A 24,306-nucleotide genomic window follows, 5' to 3' on the forward strand; every position below is an offset into this window, starting at 1 on the left:
GGGGCCCCTTCCATTGCCTGAACCATGTCACGCAGTGTGCAGGCTCCGCAAGCTGCCCAATGGAGACATGGCTGCCGAGGTCACCCCTGGTGCTCCAGGGACCTCTTAGGCAGCCAGACCCATAACACAGGTGGCAGTGGCCCCCATGACCACACCCTCAGCATTTTAATCAGAATATGCCATTTCCTCCCATTTAACACAGTGGAGACGGCGGCTGCTGCCCAGTCCCCGCCCTCTCCCCTCGGGGACACTGGCAGAGGGGGAGGAGCCGAGGAGCAGAGGGGACCACAGCACAGCTGGCCCAGCCTCTAGCTCAGCGCGTAGTTAAACTGGTTTGCAAACTTCTCGTGTTTCTTCTGGTCCACCTGGTTCATGGCTGTGACCACCCTCTGCATGGCCGCCCTGCAGAGAGAGCAAAGCAAGATGTGACCAGGGAGGCCCAGGCCTGGCTGGGACGGGACGTCGGTCCTGGGCAGATGCTGCCCTAGGCCCCTCGCAGACTCCAGCTCACGAGGACACAGCTCAGAAACAGCGGCACCGGACACCACACTGGGGAGCCGCGACCCAGAGGTGGCCTTGGCAATGCCGGACTGTGCTCCCGATGGGCACAGCCTGCCCGGCAATGGGGGGGGGATGCAGGCCACGCTGTCAGGAAGCTCGGGACTCAGGCTGTGCCCGGGCCTGCAGGGTGCTCCACGTCCAGACTCGCGGGGAGACACTTGAGAACAAGCAGCAAGAAGATGCGGACGAGCCCCGGGGGCTCCTGCCCGCTGACTGTGGGGAGGGTGGTGTGGACTCAGCAGGGCCTGTGCCCAGGAGGAAGCCATCCGGGCCACACAGCAGTGACTGCTGACACTGCCCAGGGGCTCTGCCGCCCTGCAAAGGGCCCAGTCACCCAGACTCCTGTAGGGAGACCTCCTGGCCGCACGGCTGCCCCGAGCAGTCAGCTATGGGCCCGACGGAGGACACAGGGAGACACGCTTCCGGGTCAGCACCCAGGGTGCTCTTTACCCCTGGTTAAACCCTAGGAAACCAGCCTCAAGCCCAGAGCCTGGGGCCAAGCCCTACAGGCTTGGACATGGAAGAACCAACAGACCAGGAATGCAAAGCCCATGGGGGCTCCATGTGGGTACCCAGGAAGCTGCCCTCCTGTTCAGCCCCACTCGGACCAGGGAGGCAGGAAGGCCGGCAAGGAGGGCAGGAAGGGCCTGCTCTGCCCAGTGCGCTGAGCTGAGTGCCTTCTGGGGGCCGAGTGAGAGGCCCCCTAATGGACCTACATGGTCTTGGCATAAATCTGAGGAGGGAGGCAACGGCCTTACATGGTTTCCTACACAAAAGCCCTAAATGCTTTCTGGCAATGCCTTGAACATGGGAGCCGCTGTCTGACCACCGCTGTAGGATGGGTGGTGGGGCTACTGGGCTGGAGGCCTTTCTACTAAGAACCTGCCCAGGCCCACCAGCCAGGTGGGGAGACGCCCTGACCAACCCCCCAGCCGGCTGTGAGAGCAGCACCCGGAATGTCCACTGTCCTGGTGGCACCACCGAGCTCTGCTGGGGCTGAGACCTGTGTGATGACCTGTCCTGGCCGACTTGGAGGTAACTGGCCTACCTGATGTCACCATGTGGACACCCCTGAGCACTGACCCTGAGGGGCCTCCAGGCCATGCCCAGCCCAGGCTAGTCGGACAAGGGGAGACACAGGCTGGCTCTGCATCAGCAGCCCCCCCTAAATAAGATGCTCATCCCTCACCACGGGGTAACCACTCCAGATTCCACCCGACAGCCTGCTTTCCCCCCTCCACTGGCTGGGAATAACCATCCACTGGGGGGCCAGCGGTCACAGGAAGAAATGTGCAGCAGAGGAGGTACCAGGGGTCTCAGGACGGCTGGGAGCTTGGTCGGCTCCCCTCCAGCTCCCACAGGTCCAGGGGCTAGTGAGGGCTCTTACTTAGCAAAGACCTTCTTGGCGATGCGCGTGCGGGCGGTGTCCGCCTGCTGCTTCAGGTCAGTGAGTCCAGGGTGCCGCCTCTTCTTGCCTTTGCCTCTCCTGCCAACCCGGGACGAGCCAAGATCCACCCCTGTCGCCGCCTCCACGTCTCTCATAAACTCGGGGTCTTGCCAGTCTGCAAACAGACCTCGAGATTTCAGAAAACACCTGGCACCAACCCCAGCACCTCTCGTCCAAGCCCAACCTCCCCCTGACACAGCCACGCAGCTCACCCACGTGACAGAGGGGCAGGGAGGCTGGCTGGCCACTCCCTGGGGCTGAGGGCAAGGCAGAGCTCCTCCCACCACCTGCACCCAGGACACTGCACCCACAAGGCCAGGAGAGCCAGGCTGCGGACAGTGCCACCCACAGGCTGCCTCCTAGACTCCAGGCTGGACTGTGCTCCATCCGGCCCCAAATCATGGCCTCTTGACCCGCCTGCCGGCCAAGGGTGTGCAAGCAGGGGCGGCCACGGCCAAGGGTCAGGGCAGGCTGGCCTCTCTCTCTATTGGTCCAAAGGTAACCTGGCGACAGGTCTCAGCAGTGAGGGCTTAGTTCACCCAGACAGCCCTGCTCCCCCCATACCCTCCCTCACGGCCAGGCCTGGGGCAGCAGAAGTGGCGCAGGAGAAGCAACGTCACACAGCCGCAGATCAGGCCCGTGCCCACGACCAGGGCTGCCGAGAGCTCTAAGGGGGGCTCCAGCCAGGGCAGGGGGCAGGCATTGAGGTCAGAGGCCAAGGCACCAACTCAGGCCGTCAGTGCTACTTCCCGCCTGGATCCCTGCTCCTGCATCCCCAGCCATGTGGGGTCCATGAGACAAGGCGTCGGCCCAGCCAGCCGGCCTGGAGGGCCACACAAGTCAGCAACGAGAACACAGCACCCCTCCCCTGACACACCCAGACAGAGACCCTGGCTTGCAGGAGGTGTTGGACCCCCACCCCACCGCTGACACCCGCCACACAAACGGGAACCCATGGGGGGCAGTGAGTGGGCACGTCCAGCACCAGGCAAGGCCACGCCTCAGACAGACAGATGGCCAGGCCTCCCCAAGTTGATTTTTTGAAGTGAAGGAAAACGGGCTGCAGAGCTCAGATACAGAGACGATTAATCCAAGATTAAGGAAAACTGTCTAAACAGTTTATCTCCCAGTAATAAGAAGGCGTCACAGTTTAGGAGCCCAGTGAATGGAGCAATTGTTTAAACACAACGGGAAGACGCAGCGCAGCTCGAGATGGAATGAGCATCTCAGTAAAATGAAGGAGCAATTTAAAAGCCTTTGAAGAAAATCAATAGATGCTGGGGCGCGCGGCCTTCCTGCGCGGACGCCCGAGCTCCGCCGCATTGTCACCGAGGTGAGCGCTGGGAAAGAAAATTGCCCCGCGAGCAGGGAGGCGGGATCGATACTGTAGTTAGTGAAGAGATGCTATTTCACATCTGACTGGCCAGCACCGGCCCAGCCGCGGCCCATACCTGTTGTTAACAAGTCACCGCGGGCTGGGGAGCCAGAGACTCTTCAGGCTGACACAAAAAATAGGTACTTAATTTGCTCTGAGTGGGCACCACCAGGGAGCCTCGGCCTGCGGATTAGCAGGTCCCGACCTCCTGCCCCACCCAGGGCCTGGGCCCAGGCACTGACCGGGAGTCAGGCTAAATCTAATCTTCGTCTCTCAGGACAAAGGGAGACACCCCACTAATGATGACCAACAGCCCAGCTGGGACCCCACACGCTGGCCAGCACTGCCCCAGACACAGCCGCCTTCTGCCTTCTCGGGTGCCTATGGGGAGAGGGCACCTGGTGGCCAGGCCCTCAGACTCCAGTCCACTGAGTGGCCCACGTGCTGCCCAGCCATGACGGCCGCTTCCACACACCACCACCCGGCCCTGCTGCTCAGGCCCCATTGGGGCGGAGAGGCTGCCAGCCCATTCCACGCGCCCCACACCACACCAACTCGCACCCCAGATAAGCTCCAAAATGGTCCTGAGCATGGCGTTTAGGTGGCTGCGACCCACTGGCCACTTGATCTGAAACTGGCCACTGCCAGGAAATGGGAGCCCTGACCCAGCGCCCTCCATGCCTGAGGCTCAGCTGTTCCAGTGCCCCTCGCCTCCTGCCCAGACACGCACACACACTACATGCATAACACACGCAGCACACAAACGCATGCGTGCACACACAACACACTTATAACACACACACATATCACATGCACAGAAAAAACACAATCTGCAGAGAGAGCAAGGCTTGGCGAGGGCCAGACCCCAGGCATTAGCAGCAGAAATGCGCCAGTTCCTCACTAGCACGGGCTCGCCCAATTAGCTTTTCTCGCCTTGATTTCTTCATCTGCTTAAAAAACATGATTCAGAACCCAGAACCCACCAAACCAGTGACAACAGGTGGTTTCCGGCAGTGGGTGTGCCCACGTCATGCATCAAATGTCCCTGAGACCCCACAGGCGGTGTGGTCCCCAGTGACCCAGCGGGAGCGGTAGGTGATCACACACAGATACACAGAGCCACCCCAGGGGCTCCTGGGGCCTGGCTGTCGCCCCCCCCCCCCCCGCCCCGAGTCCCAAGCTCCCAGCACCCACCTGGGCACTGGGCCTGCCTCTGCAGCTGCTGCCTCTGTTCCCGGGCCCTGTCCTCTGGGTGGAGGGGCTGCCCCGTGTCGTCTCTGGGGATGATCTTGCCATGGAACGGGCACTGCGGCAAAGCAACGTGGGCATCACCCTCCGAGTCTCTGCCACCCACCCTCACCACCCTCAAAGGAAGGCGCCAGGGTGTGGCCATCCTGGGACTGGGTGAGGGGCATCTGCCTGAGTCAGGCCTCCCCCCAGCCCAGGCACTGCTCAGGGAGAGAAATGCAGGAACAAGCCAAGTCCTGCTTGGAGGCCCAAATGCTGCCCTCAGGCTGGGAAGGCACCAGGCCTAGTCCAGCGGCCAAGCGGTGGCTGCAGACAGGACAAGCCCCCCAGGCGCTGGGCCAGCACCAGCAGCCCCGTGGAGCCCGGCTCGCCCTCAGGCCCCAGGGCTGCCTCACCTTCAGCCGGTCCTGGCGCTCACAGAGCCGGCCGTCAGGCCTGGGGGCACGGCACTGGTGCTGCACAGGCTCGAACCTCCCCGCGAAGGTTATGTGGCGGCTCCGCAGCACCTCCAGGACCTCGGCACTGTTCACCTCCTCCTCTACCTCGCTGGGTTTCCAGAAGCGGTGCTGAGACTCAGCCCTGCAGCACGGGCCAGACGGTCAGAACCCCCGAGGGACACTGCCCAGACGGTCAGAGCCACGCAGGGACACTGCCCCAATGGGGTTCACATGGGCAGAGCCACGCCCCCTGGTCTGTGGGGCCAGAGCACAGCCCAGCGCAGTGAGGGGTGGCTTCCCGACACTACTCGCAGAGCCCCAAGCCCAGCTCATTCGGAGTCCGAGGAGGTCAGGGGGCAAGGGCAGTTGTGACAGGGACAGTGGTGACAAGAGCTGGAGGAGCCTTAAGGGTGAGGAACCGCCCTGGGCCCTGGTACCCAGATGACACGGGGCATCTCCTAGGGGACAGAGAGGCTCAGGAAAGCCCAAGGTCTAGGACAGGGCACGACTGTGTCACACAGCTGGGCGGGTGCAGGTGGAGGGAGCAGGGCCGACGAATGAGACCCGCCTGCACTCACTTGAGGATCTTCCCCACAGCCTCCGGCTCCTGGCCCCAGTTGCATAGGTCCACCCCAAAGGGGACAACGGGAGCCCGGGCCCGCTCTGCTGCCAGCTTCTGGGCCTCCTCTGGTCCCAGTGGTGTCCTGCAGGGGCCACAAGAACAGAACAGGACGCTCTGTGTGCCAGGCCAGCCACAGCCACAGCCACCCGCTTCTTCCTCTCCTGGGCACAGGCCCAGGGTCGGCACCTGTGACCAATGACCTCCGCTCGGGCTGGGCTCCAGGGCAATGCTGAGGCTGTGAGGGGTCCTCACCCGGGGCCTGGGTGCCCAATGTCCACCCCCAAGCCCCAGAGCCTCGGCCGTTCCCCTGCCTGCTCCCACTGGCCCTGGCCCTAGATACAGGTGCTGGCAGGTGCACACCTGGGGCTGCCTTCAAGGAGCCAAGGCGGCCTCAGGGGCCAGGGAGGCAGGCCGTGCTCTGGGCAGACGGTGGCGGGGAGTCACCTGGGGCTCGGGCACGGGGCTGGGGGCAAGCAGCCCCGGAGGCGGTGGAGCTGGGCGGCAGCCGAGGTGGGGTCGCTGGCCTCCACGTCCATCTTCATGCTCTTCCTCGCCTGCAAGCCCTGCGCAGCCAGGTCTTTCTCCAGCCCTGAAACACATTTCCTACTCCTGGTCACCGTCCCCCGGACAGACGCCATGGGGGGCACTGTGCTCCCATCCCACGGGGAGGGAAGGTGGTGGCTGGGCAGTTAGGAGGTGGCCCACGTTTGTGCCGTCCACGGAGCTACGCCGAAGCCCGATGCTGGCATCTCCCCCACGTCCTCCCAGGGCACGGCCACAGATGAGGCTGACATGCCCTGACTTCTGCAGGCCGGTGTCCGTCCCACACTCCTGGGGCAGACGAGGGCACCAGGGAAACCCACTGCCCTCCCCAGACCTGCTGCCGGCTGCGCCGATGCCACTACCCACGTGGGCGCCCAGCACGTCCCCAGGAGCCAGGTTACCATCACGTGCAGACGCCAATAAACTACAGAAGTTTATGGTGGACGGCAAAGTAAGTACAGATCTTTAACAATCAGGGAGGCTGCCAGAAGAACGTTTATGTTTCTTCAACCCTCACCTGAGAACGCTGACTGACTTTAGAGATTGGGGGGGGGGGGGGGGGGGAGAAACCCCGACGCGAAGGGAGACGCTGGTCGGCTGCCCCGTATGTGCCCCGACTGGAGATGGAACCTGCGGCCTCCGTGGTGGACGGAACAAGGCTCCAGCCCACTGGGCACCCGGCCGGGGAAAGAACCATGTTTTTATCCTGTTACTGAATGAATAGTTTTAAAAACCAGCAGAGGAGCCCAGCCGGCGTGGCTCAGGGGTTGAGCATCGACCTGGGGTCCAGGAGATCGGGGTTCGATTCCGGGTCAGGGCACAGGCCCGGGTTGTGGGTTCGACCCCCAGTCGGGGGCGAGCAGGAGGCAGCCGATCAGTGACTCTCATCACTGGTGTTTCCCTCTCTCCCTCTCCCTTCCTCTCTCAGATCAGTAACGACATATTAAAAAAAAAAAAAAAGCAGAAGAAAAGTTAATTTAGCAAATAAAAGGTGGGAAAAGAAAGCGAAGCAGCAAGAGAAGCGTCTGAAATACGGCGACAAGTACACGAAGAGACGGAAACCTGACAGGCCACTGAGGTCAGAAGCGTTTAAACCATGTTACCCGCGTGAGGCCCGCCTCAGACAGATGGCCAGACACGGGTAGAACGAGGTCACCACCCAGACGGGCCAGGGAGCCAAGGCTGAGGCCATGGCCAACGCGAGGAGCCGGACTTCCGGTCCAAAGGAACGAGGGGTGGGTGGGACCCCACCGCGGGCTCTGCGGGCGCCGCGGGCCCGGGACCTCACAGGGAGGCTGGGATGGACGAGCGGATCCGGGTTCAGACCCAGGGGCGGCCCAGCAGCACCGCAGGCTTCACATCTGAGAAACCCTTGCCGAGCACACGCAGGCTGGCGGGTGACCAGGGAGGAGACCACAGCCCTTCTGAAGACCCGTCACCCACACTGCGTCCTCGAGGCACACAGCAGTGAGGGGAGCAGAGTGAAGGGCGGCCGGTGACCCCAGAGGCGGGGAGCTTACAGGCCACGCACACACGCTTCTGCGTACTCCCCAGGTGCAGACTGGCCGTGCGGGCCACTGACTACGTACCTCTGTCCACCCGTCCACCTCAGGCTCATGAGCAACACTGACTGGAAGGGGCAGTCAGAAGGGGGCTGACCGGCATGAGCACTGGACACAGGAAAGAGCTTCCAGGGCAGGAGGGGGGTGGGGGCGGAGGGGAGGACACAGGGTAAGGCCAGGAAGGGCCCGGCCCCTGAAAGGGCCCCTCTGCTCAGGTGTGGCTCACAGCAGGTCAGCCCGTCAGGACCCGCTCCTCTGCGCGTGAGCATGGGGTCCAGCCCCGATTCTTGGGGGCCCATGCTGAAGGGGGATACTGCACAGAGCCACTTAGAGGTGACTGAATCCACCTCTGGCCACCCGAGCACGAGCTGTGAGGGCCCAGGGACACCAAAGGAGGCTGGGCCCTGCTGGATGCCGGCACCAGCACCGCGTCCACAGGCCCACTTGGGATCTGACGACACCATCAGGACAGGCAGGTGCCCGCACAAGCGCACACGCCTCACGCGCAGGAGAGGCTGGTGAGTGGGCACTGGCGTTTGGATGGATACAGTCACAGCCAACGATCAATACGAGAATTCCTGAGCTACAAGAATGAAATATATTTTTCATTGATTTGTTGTTTTAAACCATTAAAAAGATGGGTAAGCGTGTTAGAGCGGGGTAAATACTTGGGGCACTAAAAAACACCACCATTTTCACACCGTGGTAGAAAATCAATCTCGCTGACATACTTTCAAAGTGAAAACCCAGAGAGCAGACGCGCAGCCGGCAGTTTGCAGGGAGAATGGACAGCGGAGCCTGAGAACAAGACACCCCCCCCCCAGAGGGCATCCGACTCAGCACAGGTCTGGGTGCAAACTTACTCCCACGGCTGCTTTTAGAAGGTATCACAGAAATGCCCAAATCTACTTTTTTGTTTAAACTGACCAAGGGGCCCGATCTGCCTGGAGCATCAGGCAGGCGGGCGCCGGACGATCAATGCAGGAAACGGAGAGGCTGGGGCTTCTCGCAAAGTCAGCCTCCGCCTGACACTATTGATTTTGCCTAGTTCAGCTGGCCTTGTAATTAAAATGTAAATTTGAGAAAGAGATTACGTCCTGACAGACGCAGGATTAAGGGGAAGATAAAAGCCCCGCTTGTGAAAATTCAGAGAAAATGAGAGCTCGCGTTTCCTGGGCAGGGGCTCAGGCTGAAGGGCCGCAGACCCGCGCAAGCCAACTGGAAAAGCAGCCCCGGGTAGACCTGGGCTCTGAGTGGACTGCAGCGCCCTCGCCACCCGCCACCCACAGCCCCAGAGCTCGGAGGAAACATGGGGCAGAGGCCCCTCTGTGACCTGGGGCCTCATAGCTCCACAGGGGAGGGCACGTCACCAGGGGGAGTCTGACGCCAGGAGAGGCCCCCTCCCCAGTCCTCCACGGGACCTGAAACCCCTCTTGGACCCTGGGCCGCCAGCACACTCCTCCACCAGTTTGCCACCGTTTAGAGAACATCAGTCACCAGCACCTGCCCAGACACCAGCCATCCTACCTTCAAGGCCCCAGCAGAGAGGTGGAGCATGGCCGCAGAAACACACGCAAAAGCAACAGGGTCCCTGCCTTCCTCGTGAGGCACCCGCCACAGCCAGGCACTGCGTGGGCACCGAGGTGCAGGGCGCCGGGCCAGGACCGAGGAGGAGGGGGCAGCCTGCAGGCTGAGAAGACCTGCAGGCAGCACTGCCAGGCCCGGGCCCAGGTGCTAAGGCAGGACTGCGGCTGCCGGCCCCGCGGCTGCTGAAACTAGAGAAGTGGCCGGGGCCTAGCAGGCTGTTCCCTGCAGTCCTGCCCTCAGCCCACTGTGTGACCTGCACTGGCAGCCTCAGGCATGGCCAGCCTTCTGCTGGCACCACCCTGGGCCCAGGAAGGTGGTCACTGCACCTCGTGAACCGGCGAAGCCGCTCTGGGGTGCCTCGTGGGTGTTGGTGAGGCCTCTGGCCCAAGGTCAGGTTTGGATCAACAGCGGGTGTGGTCAGCGGTCAGCGGGAGACCCATCTCTTCCCTGGCGGGGGCCCAGGAAACAGAACCACCCAGGACGGTCACCTGGTATAAACAGGGACCAGACACCCGGACGGCTGTGAGGTCTGGTTAATCTGACGTGACCCCCAATAGTCACGCCTTCACACTCGAGTGTCCAACCCCTAAGATCGCTGAACCCGTCATCTCATCCGCGCTCCACCCAGGTCAACTGTCTGCCTCCCCACAGAAGCCACGGCCTTGCTCTGGACGGGAGGAGAGAGCCCCGTGCAAGGCCGCCTGAAGGTGGGCCCACACCCCCCTGGAGGGCCAAGTCCTGGGGTGCAGACATGGCCTGTAGAGGACTTTTGGAAAAGGAAAGTCTTCCAGACAGGAGACCCCACAGAGGTGGGGGTGTGCTCCCCAAGGTCACCGTCGCTCCGTGTCAGGGAGTCAAGACACCCTGGGTCAGACACCAGGTCTGACTCCTTGACTGTAAGGAGGATCGCCGCCCTGTGACACCCCCAAGAAATGGTGACCGGGGAGCAAGGGAGCCTGGAGAATGTGGGGTGGCTGCCTCTCACCTACGAGAGGCAGCAGCCAATGCCAAGCCCCGCCCCACCCCCGCCCCAGAGCAGGACCCTCCCTCGGCTCTGGGACAGCAGGCCCACCCCGACCCTCACTCCCCACACCGGAGGTCAGCGCAGGGGCCCTCTGAGGGCCTGCTCTGTGGACACCTGGCTGCACCCACAGGAACTGGCGACAGGAACCCACCAGGTGGCCTCAGGGATGGCCCGGGCACAAGGGGAGCCACCAGGGTTCAGGGAAAGCAGCTGTGTCACTGGCAGCCGCAGAGAACCTCAGGACCACCTGCTCCGACCACGGCCGGCTCCCCATCAGTGGGCGGCAGGGCCCACACCCGAGGTCCCCGCCAAGGGGCACTGTCTGAGGGGAACCCACTTCCCAGTGCCCCTCCCCGCCACTTACCATCCTTGGGCTGTAAGTCGGGGCCGCAGGCGTCGTGCCCCCCCCACTCCGGGACCTCCACAAAGTCGTCGTCCTCACTCTCGCTCCCGGGGGATGCCGCCTGTGGGAACACCCCCAAACCGGTGTGTGAGCAGCAGGCGGAGCCGGGGCCCCTGTGGGGCTGTCCCTCCGGCTGGGCGTCAGCGCTGCCGGGGGGACACACCGAGCTGTCTCCCAGCCGATGCCCTCGCTCCTCAGCGTCGACTTCAGACCCGACTGGACCGGCCCAGCTGCCCGAAGCCTGGCGTGCGGAACAGGCACCGCTTCAGTCTCAGAGCAGATCTCGCCCAAAGGCCCGTGTGAGGTGCCAGCCCCCTTCCAGGCCCAGCCCCGGGCCTCGCTCGGCTCAGCTCGGCCGCTCCCCACTAAGACCCGGGTGGTACTGACGTGACCACAGCACTTCTGGAATATTCCGCTCTTAACAATGACGTTAAGCCACCAAAGAAAGGGTTCTCTTTGGATGAGCCCACTTCTGCCAGACCAGCGTGGTAAGGTCCCCGGTGCTGCACAGCCAGGCCCCTGCACACGAAAGGCTCATCTCAGGCTAGTGAACGGTCCTCCCAGAGGAGGGCTTCCATGCTGGGTGACCAATGGCCACATCCACGCCACGTGCCAGGGCCACAAACAGCAGGAGGCACCCAGAAGCCCCACCCACTGCCCACCACCGAGGAACCAGGGCTCTGCTTCTGGCTTCCGGCCCTCAGGCCAGGACAGTGGCCTGGTGGCCCTGCCCCAAGGAGTGGGCACTGCCCCCAGAATGGCAGCACCCACCTGGATGCCACCGCCAACTGCAGCTCACCTGAGGGAAAGGCCCAGAAGGGAGACCCTGTGGGGTGACCACCAGTGATCGGGCCTGGGGAGGTTGTCAGAGACAAACATTTCAAGAAACAGGACCATCTGACATAGTCCTTCTGAAACAATCCCCGAGAGGAACACTGACCACAGGGGGCGGCCGCGGGTTGGCCCCACGCCAGCTCAGCCAGCCACCAGAGAGCGGCACCCTCGGGCCGCCCTGGACACCAGCCTGTGGGTGTCGGTACCTGCGGTTCGCGGGCAGCCCCAGAGGCATAATCAGATGCAAATGCACTTTGTTTGGGTTCGCCCGGCAGCCCTGCATCGGGAGGTGCAGAGACATTAATCACGGAAACTGTAATTTTTGTTATCAGTCTAACACTGATCAAAAGGGAAGCCTGTCTCCACCGCTGACCTGTGAAACGTCCCAATTATACTCTTTGGAAATGACAGGGGCACTTAACTCCAGCGCTGAGCAAATGACGACCATCAATCACGTTTGAATAACAATGAGCCGCGGACCTGAAAATTATTTTTGCACAGAATCTCCCCAGGAATTTATGAAAGGTGGCGAGCAGCCCAAGGTTTTAGGGCACCGCGCTGCAGGCCTGCGCAGTGCGCACCAAACACTAAGCAGAATTTATGTGTTTTAATTTTCTAAAAGGTAGGTGTGGACCGACCGGGAGCTACGACGCATACCACAGTCGCCAGAGTTTAAATATGGGGTCATTTTCATAAAATATTACACTTACTGCTCCCGCCAACGAATTTCACCGGGGACTTGTATTAAATTTCCATTTCCTAAAAAATATTCAGCTGCTTCGCTAACTATCAGGAACCACACCTCCTTTCGCCCTAAGTGTTTGCTCAAGTCACTAAGTGGGGACCCCAGGCTCTTTGTTCCTGACCTAGCAGGGAGAGGCCAGGGATGCACACAGGTCCTCTGTAAACTCAGGGCGGGGCTGAGCCCGTAAGAACGGCCCCCTTAAGGTCCCCTCAGCCAGGTCCCAGGCGAAGCTTTGCCAGCCAGGACCAGGGCTCCCGGGTGCTGCCAGCAGCTCACCTGGGCTGTGACCGCTGGCGGCTGGGCCACGGCTCACTGCACCAGACGAGCCAGACTCCGGCCAACACCGCGCCCAGCACGAAAGCTCCCACTGCCCAGTGACGTCCCAGGGGAGCTCGGTGGGCAGTGAGCCCACAAGGAGGGCTCGACGACTGTGCAACGCGGAAGGGCGGTGATGGCTGACCTCCTGAGGCTGAGAAAGCCAGAAAGCTCCACTTCACGGGAGGTCGCCGCTGCCCGGACACCTCCCTGACCTCTGCCTTCCCACAAGTACCTGGGAAACAGCACAGCTGGGCCACTGAGGCCCACGCCTGAGCTCCTGGGGCCAGTCCAGCGATCAAGGCAGCAGGGACAACCTCCCCACAAGGTCAGAGGTCACAGATGGGACAGAAGCCAGCACCCAGCACCCAGACACATGTAGGGAGGTGCTGAGGGCAGGGCGGGGCAGAGCAGCCCAGAGGACACCCAAGGACGATCACGCCCTGAGGCGGCCTCAGCTGAAGGCAGGTCATCTTCAGAACCAGTCAGACCTATAAACTGGGCTTTCCCCAGCGCCGTTTCCCTGGGAGCAGCTTCCTGGTCCAACAAAACCAGACCTGGCCCCCTCGTCTGGGGGACTCGAGGTCACGCTAGGCCATGTGCTCACCTCTGTAACAGGTGAGTCCTGGGCAGGCAGTCAGCACCTGTGGCCACAGACACCTCCAAGTGCTTTGCAAGGTTTTGGGAGCTGGCCAGGCCCCTATACTAAACCCTCCCAGACACTCAGCCCACCAGCCCACCCGAGACCAGGGAGGCCCAGAGTAGGCCTCAGCCTCAGCAGGCTTTATACAAACTGATTCTCACCCAGTTAAAAGGATTTAGAAAAATGAGCTTCCACAATCATAATTAAACAAGCAATAAAATAGCTAAAATATACAATGCAATCAGTTCACAGGAGTAGGGTAGAGAGATTGCTAATTATTTGAGAAGGGCCGGAAGGGAGGCCTCGCACGGAGCACCCACCGGCCAGCGCGTGCCCGAGATACAGCTGGGACCATTAAATAAATTCTGTGTGATCTAATTAACTTGGTGCACAATCTCAATTACTTTTCACCCAAGAAATCACTGCTGTTCAGTTTATGTGTGTTTCCCTTTTAAAAAAAAATGATGTAAGGCCTCGTCAGACAAGTGAGCTCCCACCTGCATTTGTCTCTCAGCGCTTGATGGCTATGCATTTAAAAGCCCATTCTATCTTATAAACTAAAAATTAAACGTGCTCAGCTGTGATGGCCGTCATCCGGCGGCTATTTATATGCTAATGCCCTCCCAGAAGGCCGTGCAAATTGCCCAGCCAGGCCGCAATCTCGAAAGCATCTCGGCTGCAGCACCTTCAGAGGGCAGCCAGGGCGGCAGGCTGACCATGGCAAGCACACGGACCCCAAAGCCCGCTAGGGCGGCTGTGGAGCACGTGCCCCCCAAGGGAGAATCAGAAGCCGGTGGCAGGGCAGCCTCCTCCCTGCTGTTCTGACTGAATCGCAGCAGGAGTGAGCTTCGAACAGGCCTCACTGTGGGAGCTGCTCCAGCACCCGTCGAGTTGCTGGGGTGCTGGGGGTGGGAGGCTGCCACCGCCTGAAGGTCCATCTCTAGGGTGAGGCTGGGGCCCAGGGCTCTGCTGGGTCTGGGCGGGCAGCCCGCAAACAGGTAAGGGCGCAGCCGTGAACCTGAGGTGGGATGGCAGCCCAGGAGACACGGGCCAGGCACTGGAGCCTGTGCTTCGGTCCAGATGGACAGCCCTCTCCTCCGGTGACCACATGGGGCGTGCGCTGGAGTCTGCAGCCCATAAGAGGTGTGCAGGGGCACAGAGCATTCTCACCTGGGCTCTGGCACCCAATGGAACACAAAAGCTGCCCAGCTGCACCAACCCTCCAGTTCAGCCTGCCTTCCTCCATGCTTGGAGGCAGGACTCCAGCCCTGTGACGCTGTGGGTGGCACCCTCACTGGGTGGCTCAGCCTTGGGAGGAAGGCAAGACTCACACAACCGCCCTGACTCAGTCTTCTCACCTGTAAAATGGGGTTACAGAATAAACCCTGGTGGAGCAGCTTTTGGAATTAGAGAGACAACAGGTGAAGGTGTTTGGAGGGCAGGGCTATTGGGGAAGGTGAGGTGATGGCAGGTGTTCAAACAGCGGTAGGGGTGCTGGGCCTCGAAGCTCCCTAGTCCTCTCGAGATCAGCATGCAGACCTCTCCCTGCTCTCAGCCCCTCAAAGCAGGAGGCAGCGGCCTGGCCTTCAGCATGATGGAGGGGCCCCGTCACCAGGAAGGTTGTTTACTGGCCCTGCCGAGTACAAGGTCCCCACGTGGCTGATTTAGTTTCCCTGCTTCTCTGGGAGCCTGGAGCATCCAACATTTCATTTCCCTGCGTCTCCTGCTCTGCCCTTTTCACCTACGGAAGCCGGGCACACAGGGCCCGACACTGCGTGGCCGAGGCCTCCCTCCACAGAGGCCAACAGACTTGGAAGACCTCATGCGGAGTCCAGCGGATGAGCAGGGAGGTGTTGCCATTAAGACCATGCAGCTGCCACACGAGACTGGTGATGGGTGAGACAAGGGCATCCAGGTGGGTATTTTAGCCACTTAAACCCATAAGCCCAGTATTAGTTTAAAAAGCCCACTGCTGCCCTGGCTGGCTTGGCTCAGAGGTTAGAGCATCGGCCTGTGGACTGAAGGGTCCCAGGTTCGATTCCAGCCAAGGACACATATCTCAGTTGCAGGTTCAATCCCTGGCCCTGGGAGCACATGCGGGAGGCAACCAATCGATGTGTTTCTCTCCCTCTCCCACTCTCTCTGAAAAGCAATGGAAAAAAATGTCCTCGGGTGAGGGTTAGAAAATAAAAACCCCACTGCTGATCATTTAAACAGACTGATGCTTGAAACTATTTTCTTCTGACTTACTGGTTAGTGGGAAATTACTATTTTGTTAATTACACAACACAAATTGGTGATCTTAGCTACATAATTAAACAGCATGCAATTTAAAAGTTTCCAGAGGATGTTTATCAGTGTAACGGATGCGGCCCTGCGGATTATCACCCCTGCCCGGGAACAGCCAGGCTGGGAACTAAATCTCCCGTGATGCTTCCTATCGATCCAGGTGAGATTTATCCCGGCCGGCTTCCCAGCAGACGCAGGCGAGACGCTCTATAAAGCAAACAGTTAAACCTACTTAAACTGGCCTAAATATTTTTTAAAGACAGAACATCTACATCAAAGGAAAACAATATGTAGAAACCAGTGGCAACACAGACGGAAACAGGAAATTGAAAGAAAAAGGGGCCACGTCCTGTGCAGCTGCCAAGAGGAGAGGCCCAGGCGGCCCGGACCGTCCAGGGACAGGCTCCCGCCCCTCGGCGTCTGGGCCTCGTGGTCTCTGGAACCAGGGGAGCCTCTCAAACATCTGTGACAAGTTCTCAGATGTTTAAGTCTCTTATTGAGTTAGCACCCGCTCAGCCTGTTCTTCCCACAGCCAAGACCCGAGCTAAGTGGGAAGACACCAAGGCCCGGGGTTTAACCCCCAGGCACCTTATGTGAAAACCAGCCAAGAACAACGGGACCCTAATTTCTAATTACCAGCCCACTGGCGGCCGCCCTGCACAGACAGGAACAGATGTGCAGATACCGGTATCTATTCTGGGAACCGCGCTCACCTGAGCAGGGCACTGCCACTCAGCCCGCGGCCAATCACTCCATCTACAGCCCGAGGAATGAGCACTGTCTCCAGGGACTTCAGAGCAGTGCCTCTTAAATCAGCTCCCGGAGCAGCCTCTCCGAGTCGCCTGCTCTCCTGTTCATTCCCTGACAGGCAGAGATGAGGCAGACACCTTCCAGCCTGCTCCATGCACGCAGTCAGACCCGTGGCCCCCACTGCCTGGTGTAGCATGCACAGAGCCCACCTCAGTTTACCGTGTCCCCCCTAACTCAGTGGACACAGACATGGCCCCAGGTCAGCCCCTCGCCTGGCCAGGCCCTCCAGCCTTCAGAGTGAACTGTGGCATAACCTTGACCAACGGCTTCCAACTCCCCAAGCCTGTTCCTGCCACAAGTAGCCTGGAGGCCCCCACTGGACGACCAGGCCTGGACACTCCGTGCCTCCCACCCACAGGTCATCAGATACCTGGGGGCAACACCCAGGTTTCTAACAGTGAGAGGTCCAAGTCTCACGTGAGCTCGGAGGGCTTGGAGGTGGCTGAGGGCCTGACAGGCCTCTGTAAGGAATTGAGCCCACGGCCACACCGGCAGACACACCAGGATCCCCACATCGCACCCTGCGCTGCACCTGCTGTGAATTTCCCCAACTGGCCGTTTTCAAAGGAGAGAAACAAGATCGCCCTCTGCTGGTCCCCGGGGGCTACACACCCGGCAAAGTCAAAGGACCTAAGGTGGGGCCCAACAGTTCAGAAACTCACAGGCCCCCTCCCACCCTAGGGACCTGGAACTCCCTGGCCCAGCCGCTCCACCTCCTGGACCAGCTGGACTGGTCCTCAACCCCAAGGCCTAGTGAAGGAGGACCTGGATTGCTCCAGAGCCCAGCGTTTCTGCTCACAGGGCTGAACTCGGACCAGAGAGGAACCCTAGCCACCTCCACCCAGTTGCCACCACTCACCTCCCTCCTGCGCAGCCTCTCGGGCTCGATGTTCAGCTCCCGGGATTTCCGCAGGGCCGTTTCCAGTTCTGCCTTCAGACCGATGGCAGCCTCCAAGTGCCCCCCATGTGTACCTGCGCGGGTGAACAGCTGCCAGCAAGGGGGCTTGTCATCCAGCAGGCTGGGCACCCTCCCCAGGCGACCACACCTGCCCGGCACTCAGGGAGCCTCACCTGGACCCAGCTGCACACAGCTGGTAGGAACTTGTTCTGGATGAGCTTGAGCGCGTCCCGGGCTGACTGGATGACAGCGCAGTTGTCTTCGTCCTCCTGCACCCTCAGGCTGTCTGCACAGGGGCATGCCAGTCACCAGAGGGACCAGAGGCCCAAGGCAGGTCACAGCACTTCCATCTCCACCCCGCCATAGGTTGGTTGCCTGGGACTCCAAACCTGATGCCCAAGATTTGCTGCTTCATGATTTTGGCAAAGACCGTTTCAGTCTGATGCCAATGCTCCTTCCACACTGGCCCCAAGACTGCTTCTGCCTCTCATGGCAGCTCCTTGGGGCTCAAAGGTTCTGGGTGGGTGGGTGCATGTGTGCCTGTGTGCCCAGGGCTTCCTGCAGCTTCCAGCCAGGCTGCTCTCCTCCCAAGAAAATTCCTGAAGGGCCCCAACCCCACCCACACCCAACATGGACATCGGGCACCTATGTAGAAGCTAGGCCCAGGGGGCCCGGCACATGGGGTGAAACCTCGAGGCTGGGAGGCCAGGGCCACATGGGGCTCTGAGAGACACCACCTATATCTCTGCAAACATGGTGAGAAGCTGTTTCTCCATCTCATTTTTCTCCCAGGCCCTGGCAGCCACTGTTTGAGCCCAATGGACTGGGCAGCAGCCTGTAGCCACTGCACATGCTCCACAGGCACCCTGGTCACCTCACCTACATGTCACAATGAGGGCCCTGGGACCCACAGCCTAACCCCAACTTGGGGGATCCCTGACCTGCTCACGGCACCAAGAAGCCTGAGCTGTCAGAAGTGTCCTGCAGACCAGTGGCCAAGGGGGCCTGGTTCAGGCAGCAGCCTGGTCGGCAGTGAGGGAGAGCCCTGAGCTGCGGCAGGGGTGCGTCACCTGAGGACAGCTCCACGTCCAAGCTGTACTTGTGGGAGCCCAGCCCATGGCACCGCACAAACTCTTCCTGGTCACTGTCCTCGTCGTCCGAGGAGGCCCCCTGGGTGGCATGGGGCAGCCCCTCCCCACGGATGGCCACTGGACGCAGTGCACAGGCCGGGAGGGTCTTGCTGCAGCACGGCCGCTCCTCATCCCCAACGGGGGTGCTGGTTGGGAGAGGGGTACCCTCCTTGGGTGCAGCAGAGGCCACAGCAAGCCGAACGGCCCCGGGGCTCAGCCCCAAGTCAAAGGGCACCAGCAGCCGGAAGCAGCTGTCCACCTCTGTAAGGCAGCCCCGGATCTCCTCAGACATTTCTGCAAAGACCAAGACCTGCTTTTGGGTCACATCATAGGACAGCACTGCCCACCCGAGGGCAGAGACCCCTGTCCAAGGGAGACCTGTCCAGCAGCAGGTGGGCTGTCCACAGCCCACCTCCCCCCTGCAGAGCCCTGCACCCTGGCCTCGAGTGTCAGCAGAGGGTTTGTGACCGCTGGAGAGCTAGCTTGGCAGCTGCGGCTGTGGGGCCCTCCTCCCATGTCCTGACCCCACGGATCTGTCTCAGGCTGCGACAGCCACTACTTGGCATGTCTGTGAATTCCACGTGGGACGCACTGTCACAGGCAGAACTTGGGGGAGGGAGCGGCCAGCTGAGGGCCATGAAGACACCCGCCACGTCCCAGTCCTCCAGTCTGAGTGCACCTGCACCCACTCACATGGCTTGCTCTCCTTGGGCCCAGGGGCCTATGCGCCTTTTCAAGGCCTGGTCCTCCCCCAAGCACCTGAGGCAGAGCCGCATTCCTGTTCCTCACACCCTGGCTGCCAGAAAACAAATGCTAGGGTTTGGGGAAGGGGCTGGCAAGAGCAAGTGAGGCCAGGAGATGCAGGGTGAAGCTCAGACCACAGACCAACAAAGGATGCACATCTCATCTCCCCCTGCCTGGACGACATGATGCAGGGAGGAGTCGCGGCCAGCATGACCACCAAGAGGCCTGCACAGCACACAGGGCCCCGCCAGCTGCCGACCAGGAGAGGTTCCGCAGGACAGGGCGGGGGTCCCTGCCCAGCTGGCTGTCCACCTGCTGCCCCCCTGTCCTGGAGACTCACCCTCCATCTCCCGCACGGCCTGCTCGGACCTGTCCCGGTAGATTCTGTCTAAGCGCCTCTGCTTCTCCTCTTCTCGCTTTCTTTCTGCCAGAGTCCTAGCGCTCACATCCTGAAAATCCACCTGAGAAAGTGAGATAAAGATGAGACCCAAATGAACAGAACACAAAGAAAATGAAAGTCAAAACAGGCCAAAGAGAAGGGGCACCCGCACCAGCACTGTCACCGGCACCCAGCCAGACCTCAGTGGGTCTCTCCAGTTCAGTGTTCAAAACACAAGGGAACACACTGGACTGCGTGTTTGGTCCCTGGAAAGAGCACAGCCAGCAACATCTCCCAACAAAGAGACAAAAAGACCATGGCAACAAGCGTGCTGGGGGTTGCGGGGGCTGCTCACTCCAATCAGCAGGGAAGGGTAGCTGCTGGCCAGACCCAAGAGCCTGAGACCACCACCTGAGCATGGACCCCAGACCTGTAGCGGGAGAGGCGGCACCCACAGGTGGAGAGCAGGGACCAGTGCAGAAGGGACCCAGGTAAACACAAAGTGTAAGACGGGTCCCAGAGGGGGAAACTTGTCCCAGAGAAGGGCTGCGTCTGAGAAGCTGAATCTCACTGTCCTTTCACCTGTACACCCGTGGGAACTAGGTCCACAGGCTCAGCTCCACCCACACCCAGGGATGAGCTTCCCAGCTTCCTCACAAAGCTGCTCCTCCCGTCTCTGGAGCCCCTGACCCCCACATTGCTGATTACTCTCAGGCCCACTCGGTCCTCAACCCTGCCCCAGTAGCCAAGGGTCCAGGCAAGTCTGCCCACCAAGATGGCACTGCCAAGGCCTACCCACCTGCTGGCTGTGTCTCAAGAAGTGGTAGCCCAAGGCGAGCTTCTTATAGGCCGCGCCAAACTTCTCGTTCCACCCCTGGACGGCCCGGGTGACAGCCTGCCTCAGCCTCTGGGCCACCTCCCTGGGTGGCGGCAGGGGCTGCCTGTGGTCGGTGCCCAGCGTGAGCTCCAGGAACTCCTGGAAGTCTGACACGACCAGCACCCTGAACAGGTGAGACCGGGCGAAGAGCTCGTCCACAATCTGGAAGGCAGAGAGGCGGATCTCGGCGTGCTCCTGGCTCAGCTGGGCCATCAGCAGGTGGTAGGCATGGCTCAGCTGTTCCTCCGACGACCTGGGGATGCCAGCTGTTCTTACCAAGCGCCCAACACTTGAGGACACGGTAGTTAAGTGCCATGGGGGCAGTGCTCACAGAGGCAGGGACACGTGCCCTGTCCTGGTCCTCACTCCCCCTTGCACGGCCAAGCCTGGTCCCTTCCTGCTTCTGTGAAACCCACAAGCCAAGCCCTGGCAAAGTGGCTCAGCTGGTGGGAGCATCACCCCATACACCAAAGGGTTTTGGGTCCAATTCTGGGTCAGGGCACATACCTGGGTTGTGGGTTTGACCCTTGGTCGGGGCGCATCCAGGAGGCAACCAATTAATGTTTCTCTCTCATATCCACATTTCTTTTCCTTCCTCTCTCTAAATATATCTTCAAGCAAGGTTTAAAAAAAAAAGCAAAAACCCACAAACCAGAAGTGGTTTTATTTTTAAGTGGTTGAAATAAATCAAGAGAGTGATACGCCACGACACGTATAAGTTACGTGAGGTTTCCGTGTCAGCGCCCATAGCTTCACTGGGATGGCCTCACTGCCTGTTCACCTCGCGGTCGGCGTTCCTCAGGGAAGCGGCTTCGGCACAGACTAAAGTGCCCCCCTGCCCTGTAAGCCACCGCTGTTTGGGGGTTTTCTGGGCATACAGTGAAACCTGATCTGAGCTGAAATTTTTTAGTCAAAATGTAAGTTTTTCATCACTTAATAATCCTTTAAAATCTCCTGTTTCATAAACACAATGTAAACCTCTGCTTATGTTCCCAGGGTCTGAGCGGCTCTCAGTGGATCCCAGCTCACCTGCCTGCAGTGGGAGAGAAGGGCGGGTGGACACACAGGTCCTGCGGCACCAGAAGGCCACCTGCCCACCCGTGACCTCTCACCTTCCTCCACCGCACATTCTAACAGTTAAAGCAGCAGACGTACACTCCCCCTAAATCACACATGTGCACTCCAGGGCCACACTCCGTCACCCACATGGGAGTGAACAGCGATTCAACCCCAGTCCTGACATGTTCCCCTCACCTGGGACCACTGCCCCAGAACACTTCGGGGCCCTGGGGTAACATCCTGGCGTGTTCCTTCGGGGGTTTTCCCAGCAGAAGTGACGCTGGAGAGCTGAGATGTGCCTGGCCCCAGGGGAAGCCTCACAATTGTACAACATCCCAGGGGTGTTGGGTTTGCCGGGCCAGCCAGTCACCATGAAATGCTGAACCTTAAGACATACTTGCAGATTTTCTTCAGCTCCTTCATCTTCTCGGGGTTCAGCTGCGGCTCTCCTGAAGTTGTGAGGTCTTCCACCAACTCGGAAAGCCTCTGATCCATAACTGGAAACGCGGAGCAGAGACCCCAAGGGGCCGCCTAGCGCTTCACCGTCCGGGGCCCACCGGGTGCTGGGGTTCAGGGGTTCAGGCGGTGGGGCTGGGTCCTCGCGCCGGGCCTGCGAGATGCCCTCCCGGGCGCTGAAACGGAACCGGTCAAGGCGGTGGCCACGCGGGGCCCACCGGGCGCTTTCGGTGGCGAAGTGCGAGGAGAAAAGGTCGGCTCCGGAGCCTGCACGCGGAGGGCAGACTCACGGCGTGGGCGCGCGTGGGCAGGACACGCCCGTCAGGTTCCCCAGACCTTCTGGGCACAAGCCCCGCGGGCGGCGCGCGAGGCCCGGGCGGGGTGCGGAGAGGGCTCGCTGGGAGAGGGGGGCGTCTGTAATACTTGAACAGAGGAAAAGAGAAAAGGCGGAAATGTTAAGGAAAATGTGCTTGGTGTAAGTGCATCACAGAGAAGTGGGCCTCCCCCGCAGGCCTCTCATCGGGGCGCCACAGGGCTCGGCCTCTGGACACCGCGCCCGCGGGAGACCCGACGTGCGCCCGGGGAGCCACCGGGGGGCCGAAGCACAGCGCGGGGTGGCTGCGGGCTCGGCGACTCGGGGGAGGAGGGCCGGCCGGGCAGGTTCTCAGGGAGGAGAGAGGGGCACCCGGGAGGAGGAGGGAGACGGGCACCCGAGAGGGGGGGAGAGAGGGGCACGGGGGGGGAGAGAGAGGGGCACCGGGGAGGAGGAGAGAGAGGGGCACCCGGGAGGAGGAGAGAGAGGGGCACCCGGGAGGAGGGGAGAGAGGGGCACCGGGAGGGGAGAGTGAGGGGCACCCGGGAGGAGGGGAGAGAGGGGCACCCGGGAGGAGGGGAGAGAGGGGCACCGGGAGGAGGGGAGAGAGGGGCACCCGGGAGGGGGAGAGAGAGGGGCACCCGGGAGGGGGAGAGAGAGGGGCACCCGGGAGGAGGGGAGAGAGGGGCACCGGGAGGGAGAGGGGCACCCGGGAGGAGGAGAGAGAGGGGGGTACCCGGGAGGGGAGAGTGAGGGGCACCTGGGAGGGGGGAGAGAGGGGCACCGGGAGGGAGAGGGGCTCCCGGGGCGGGAAAGCGGCGCGTCGGAAGAGGGGCGGCGTCCTGGGGAGCAGGGAGAGGACGTCCCGGGGAGGAGGAGGCGGTGTCCCCAGGAGAGGAGACGCGGCGCCCCGGGACCGGCCGGCGCCCCCGCCCCGTCGCCCCCGCCCCGTCGCCCCCAAGGCGGAACTTGCACCCCCGCCTGGCTACGCGGGCACCTCAGCACCTACCGCGCCTCCAAGTCGCCCTCCTCGCCCCGCCCCTTCCGGCCAAGGGCCCGCCTCCTATCACGTGCCCCCGGCCGCTACAGTCATTGGCTCCCCTGGCCCGAGCGGCGCGCGGTCCGCGAGGCGACCACAGCGTCTACGGCGCAACGCAGCCGCCCTCACCTTAGCCCCGCCTATTCCGGAGGAGAACCTGCCTCCGATCACGTGCCTTTGAGCTCGCAGCCAATGGTTTGCTCTGACCGTGGAGGCGAGGGCGGGGCAGAGGGCTGGGCCTTGACGCAAGCGCGCACCCGGCGGGGGCGGGTCGTCCCGGGTGACGCGGGAGAATCAGGAAGCGGGAGGGCGCAGCAAGTCCTTAAAGGGGCCGCGTAACCGTGCGCGTGCCGGGCCGGGCCGGAGGAGTGCGAGCTCGGTGTGCGCGCCGCGGCCGCCGGGAGGCTCGCGGTGCCCGGGCCCTGCCCTTGCGACAGGCAGGCCGGGCCTGGCCGGATGGGAGCTGGCGCGCGTTTCTCCAGCTCCCCGCGTTGCCCGAAGGATCCGGGATGGGGGGCTGACCCTGGTGCGGGGACGGGGACCTACCCCATGAGACCCGGTGCGGAGGTGGAAAGGGGCGGTTGGGCGGCGGCCGGGGGAGGAGGGTCTGAGGTCCGCTGGGAGGGGCGGGATGGCCAGGTCCCTGAACCCCCTAAAGGTTTGGGCCTGCGTAGTCCCTACAGGCACCCCTGCCCCGCCGCACTTCTTTGTGGAGCCGCTTCTGTGCAGGTGGACCACCCTTCCCAGCCCATTGGCCCGGACCCTCCCTGGGCTCATCTTTCTCCAGGACTCACTCCCCTGCCCCATGGCTTGTACGGCTGAGCGGTGGGCATCCGCTGAGCGGTGGGCATCGTCTGGCGGACCTGGGTCTGCCCACCCTGCAACCCACACCCCCACTTCCCCAGTCCTATCCTGGGAGGCTGAGGGGTGTGGACTCCCTGGTGCAGCCTGGAAACTAGGGTCCAG

At 61.6% G+C, this 24,306-nt stretch overlaps 1 protein-coding gene across 2 annotated transcripts; it reads right to left on the reverse strand.

Annotated features, from left to right (window-relative positions):
- UVSSA (UV stimulated scaffold protein A) lies at positions 1-22,425 on the reverse strand. 2 transcript variants are annotated; one of them, XM_016195833.2, is made up of 13 exons: positions 21,930-22,425; positions 20,396-20,726; positions 19,558-19,678; positions 18,414-18,767; positions 17,517-17,629; positions 17,305-17,433; positions 10,771-10,870; positions 6,135-6,279; positions 5,647-5,772; positions 5,027-5,210; positions 4,578-4,689; positions 1,949-2,123; positions 1-402 (listed from the first exon to the last, which is right to left on the reverse strand). In XM_016195833.2, the coding sequence occupies exons 1-13, from the start codon at positions 22,025-22,027 to the stop codon at positions 309-311; spliced, it is 2,082 nt and encodes a 693-aa protein (XP_016051319.2). In that variant the 5' UTR covers positions 22,028-22,425; the 3' UTR covers positions 1-308. The 2 variants fall into 2 exon arrangements, with proteins under 2 accessions (XP_016051319.2, XP_016051320.2); XM_016195834.2 differs by lacking the exon at positions 21,930-22,425 and adding an exon at positions 21,728-21,921.
- Between the last annotated feature and the right edge of the window lie 1,881 nt (positions 22,426-24,306).

The sequence above is a fragment of the Miniopterus natalensis genome, chromosome 1 (assembly GCF_054644295.1).
Source record: "Miniopterus natalensis isolate mMinNat1 chromosome 1, mMinNat1.hap1, whole genome shotgun sequence".
In the NCBI taxonomy this organism is placed as follows: domain Eukaryota; kingdom Metazoa; phylum Chordata; class Mammalia; order Chiroptera; family Miniopteridae; genus Miniopterus; species Miniopterus natalensis.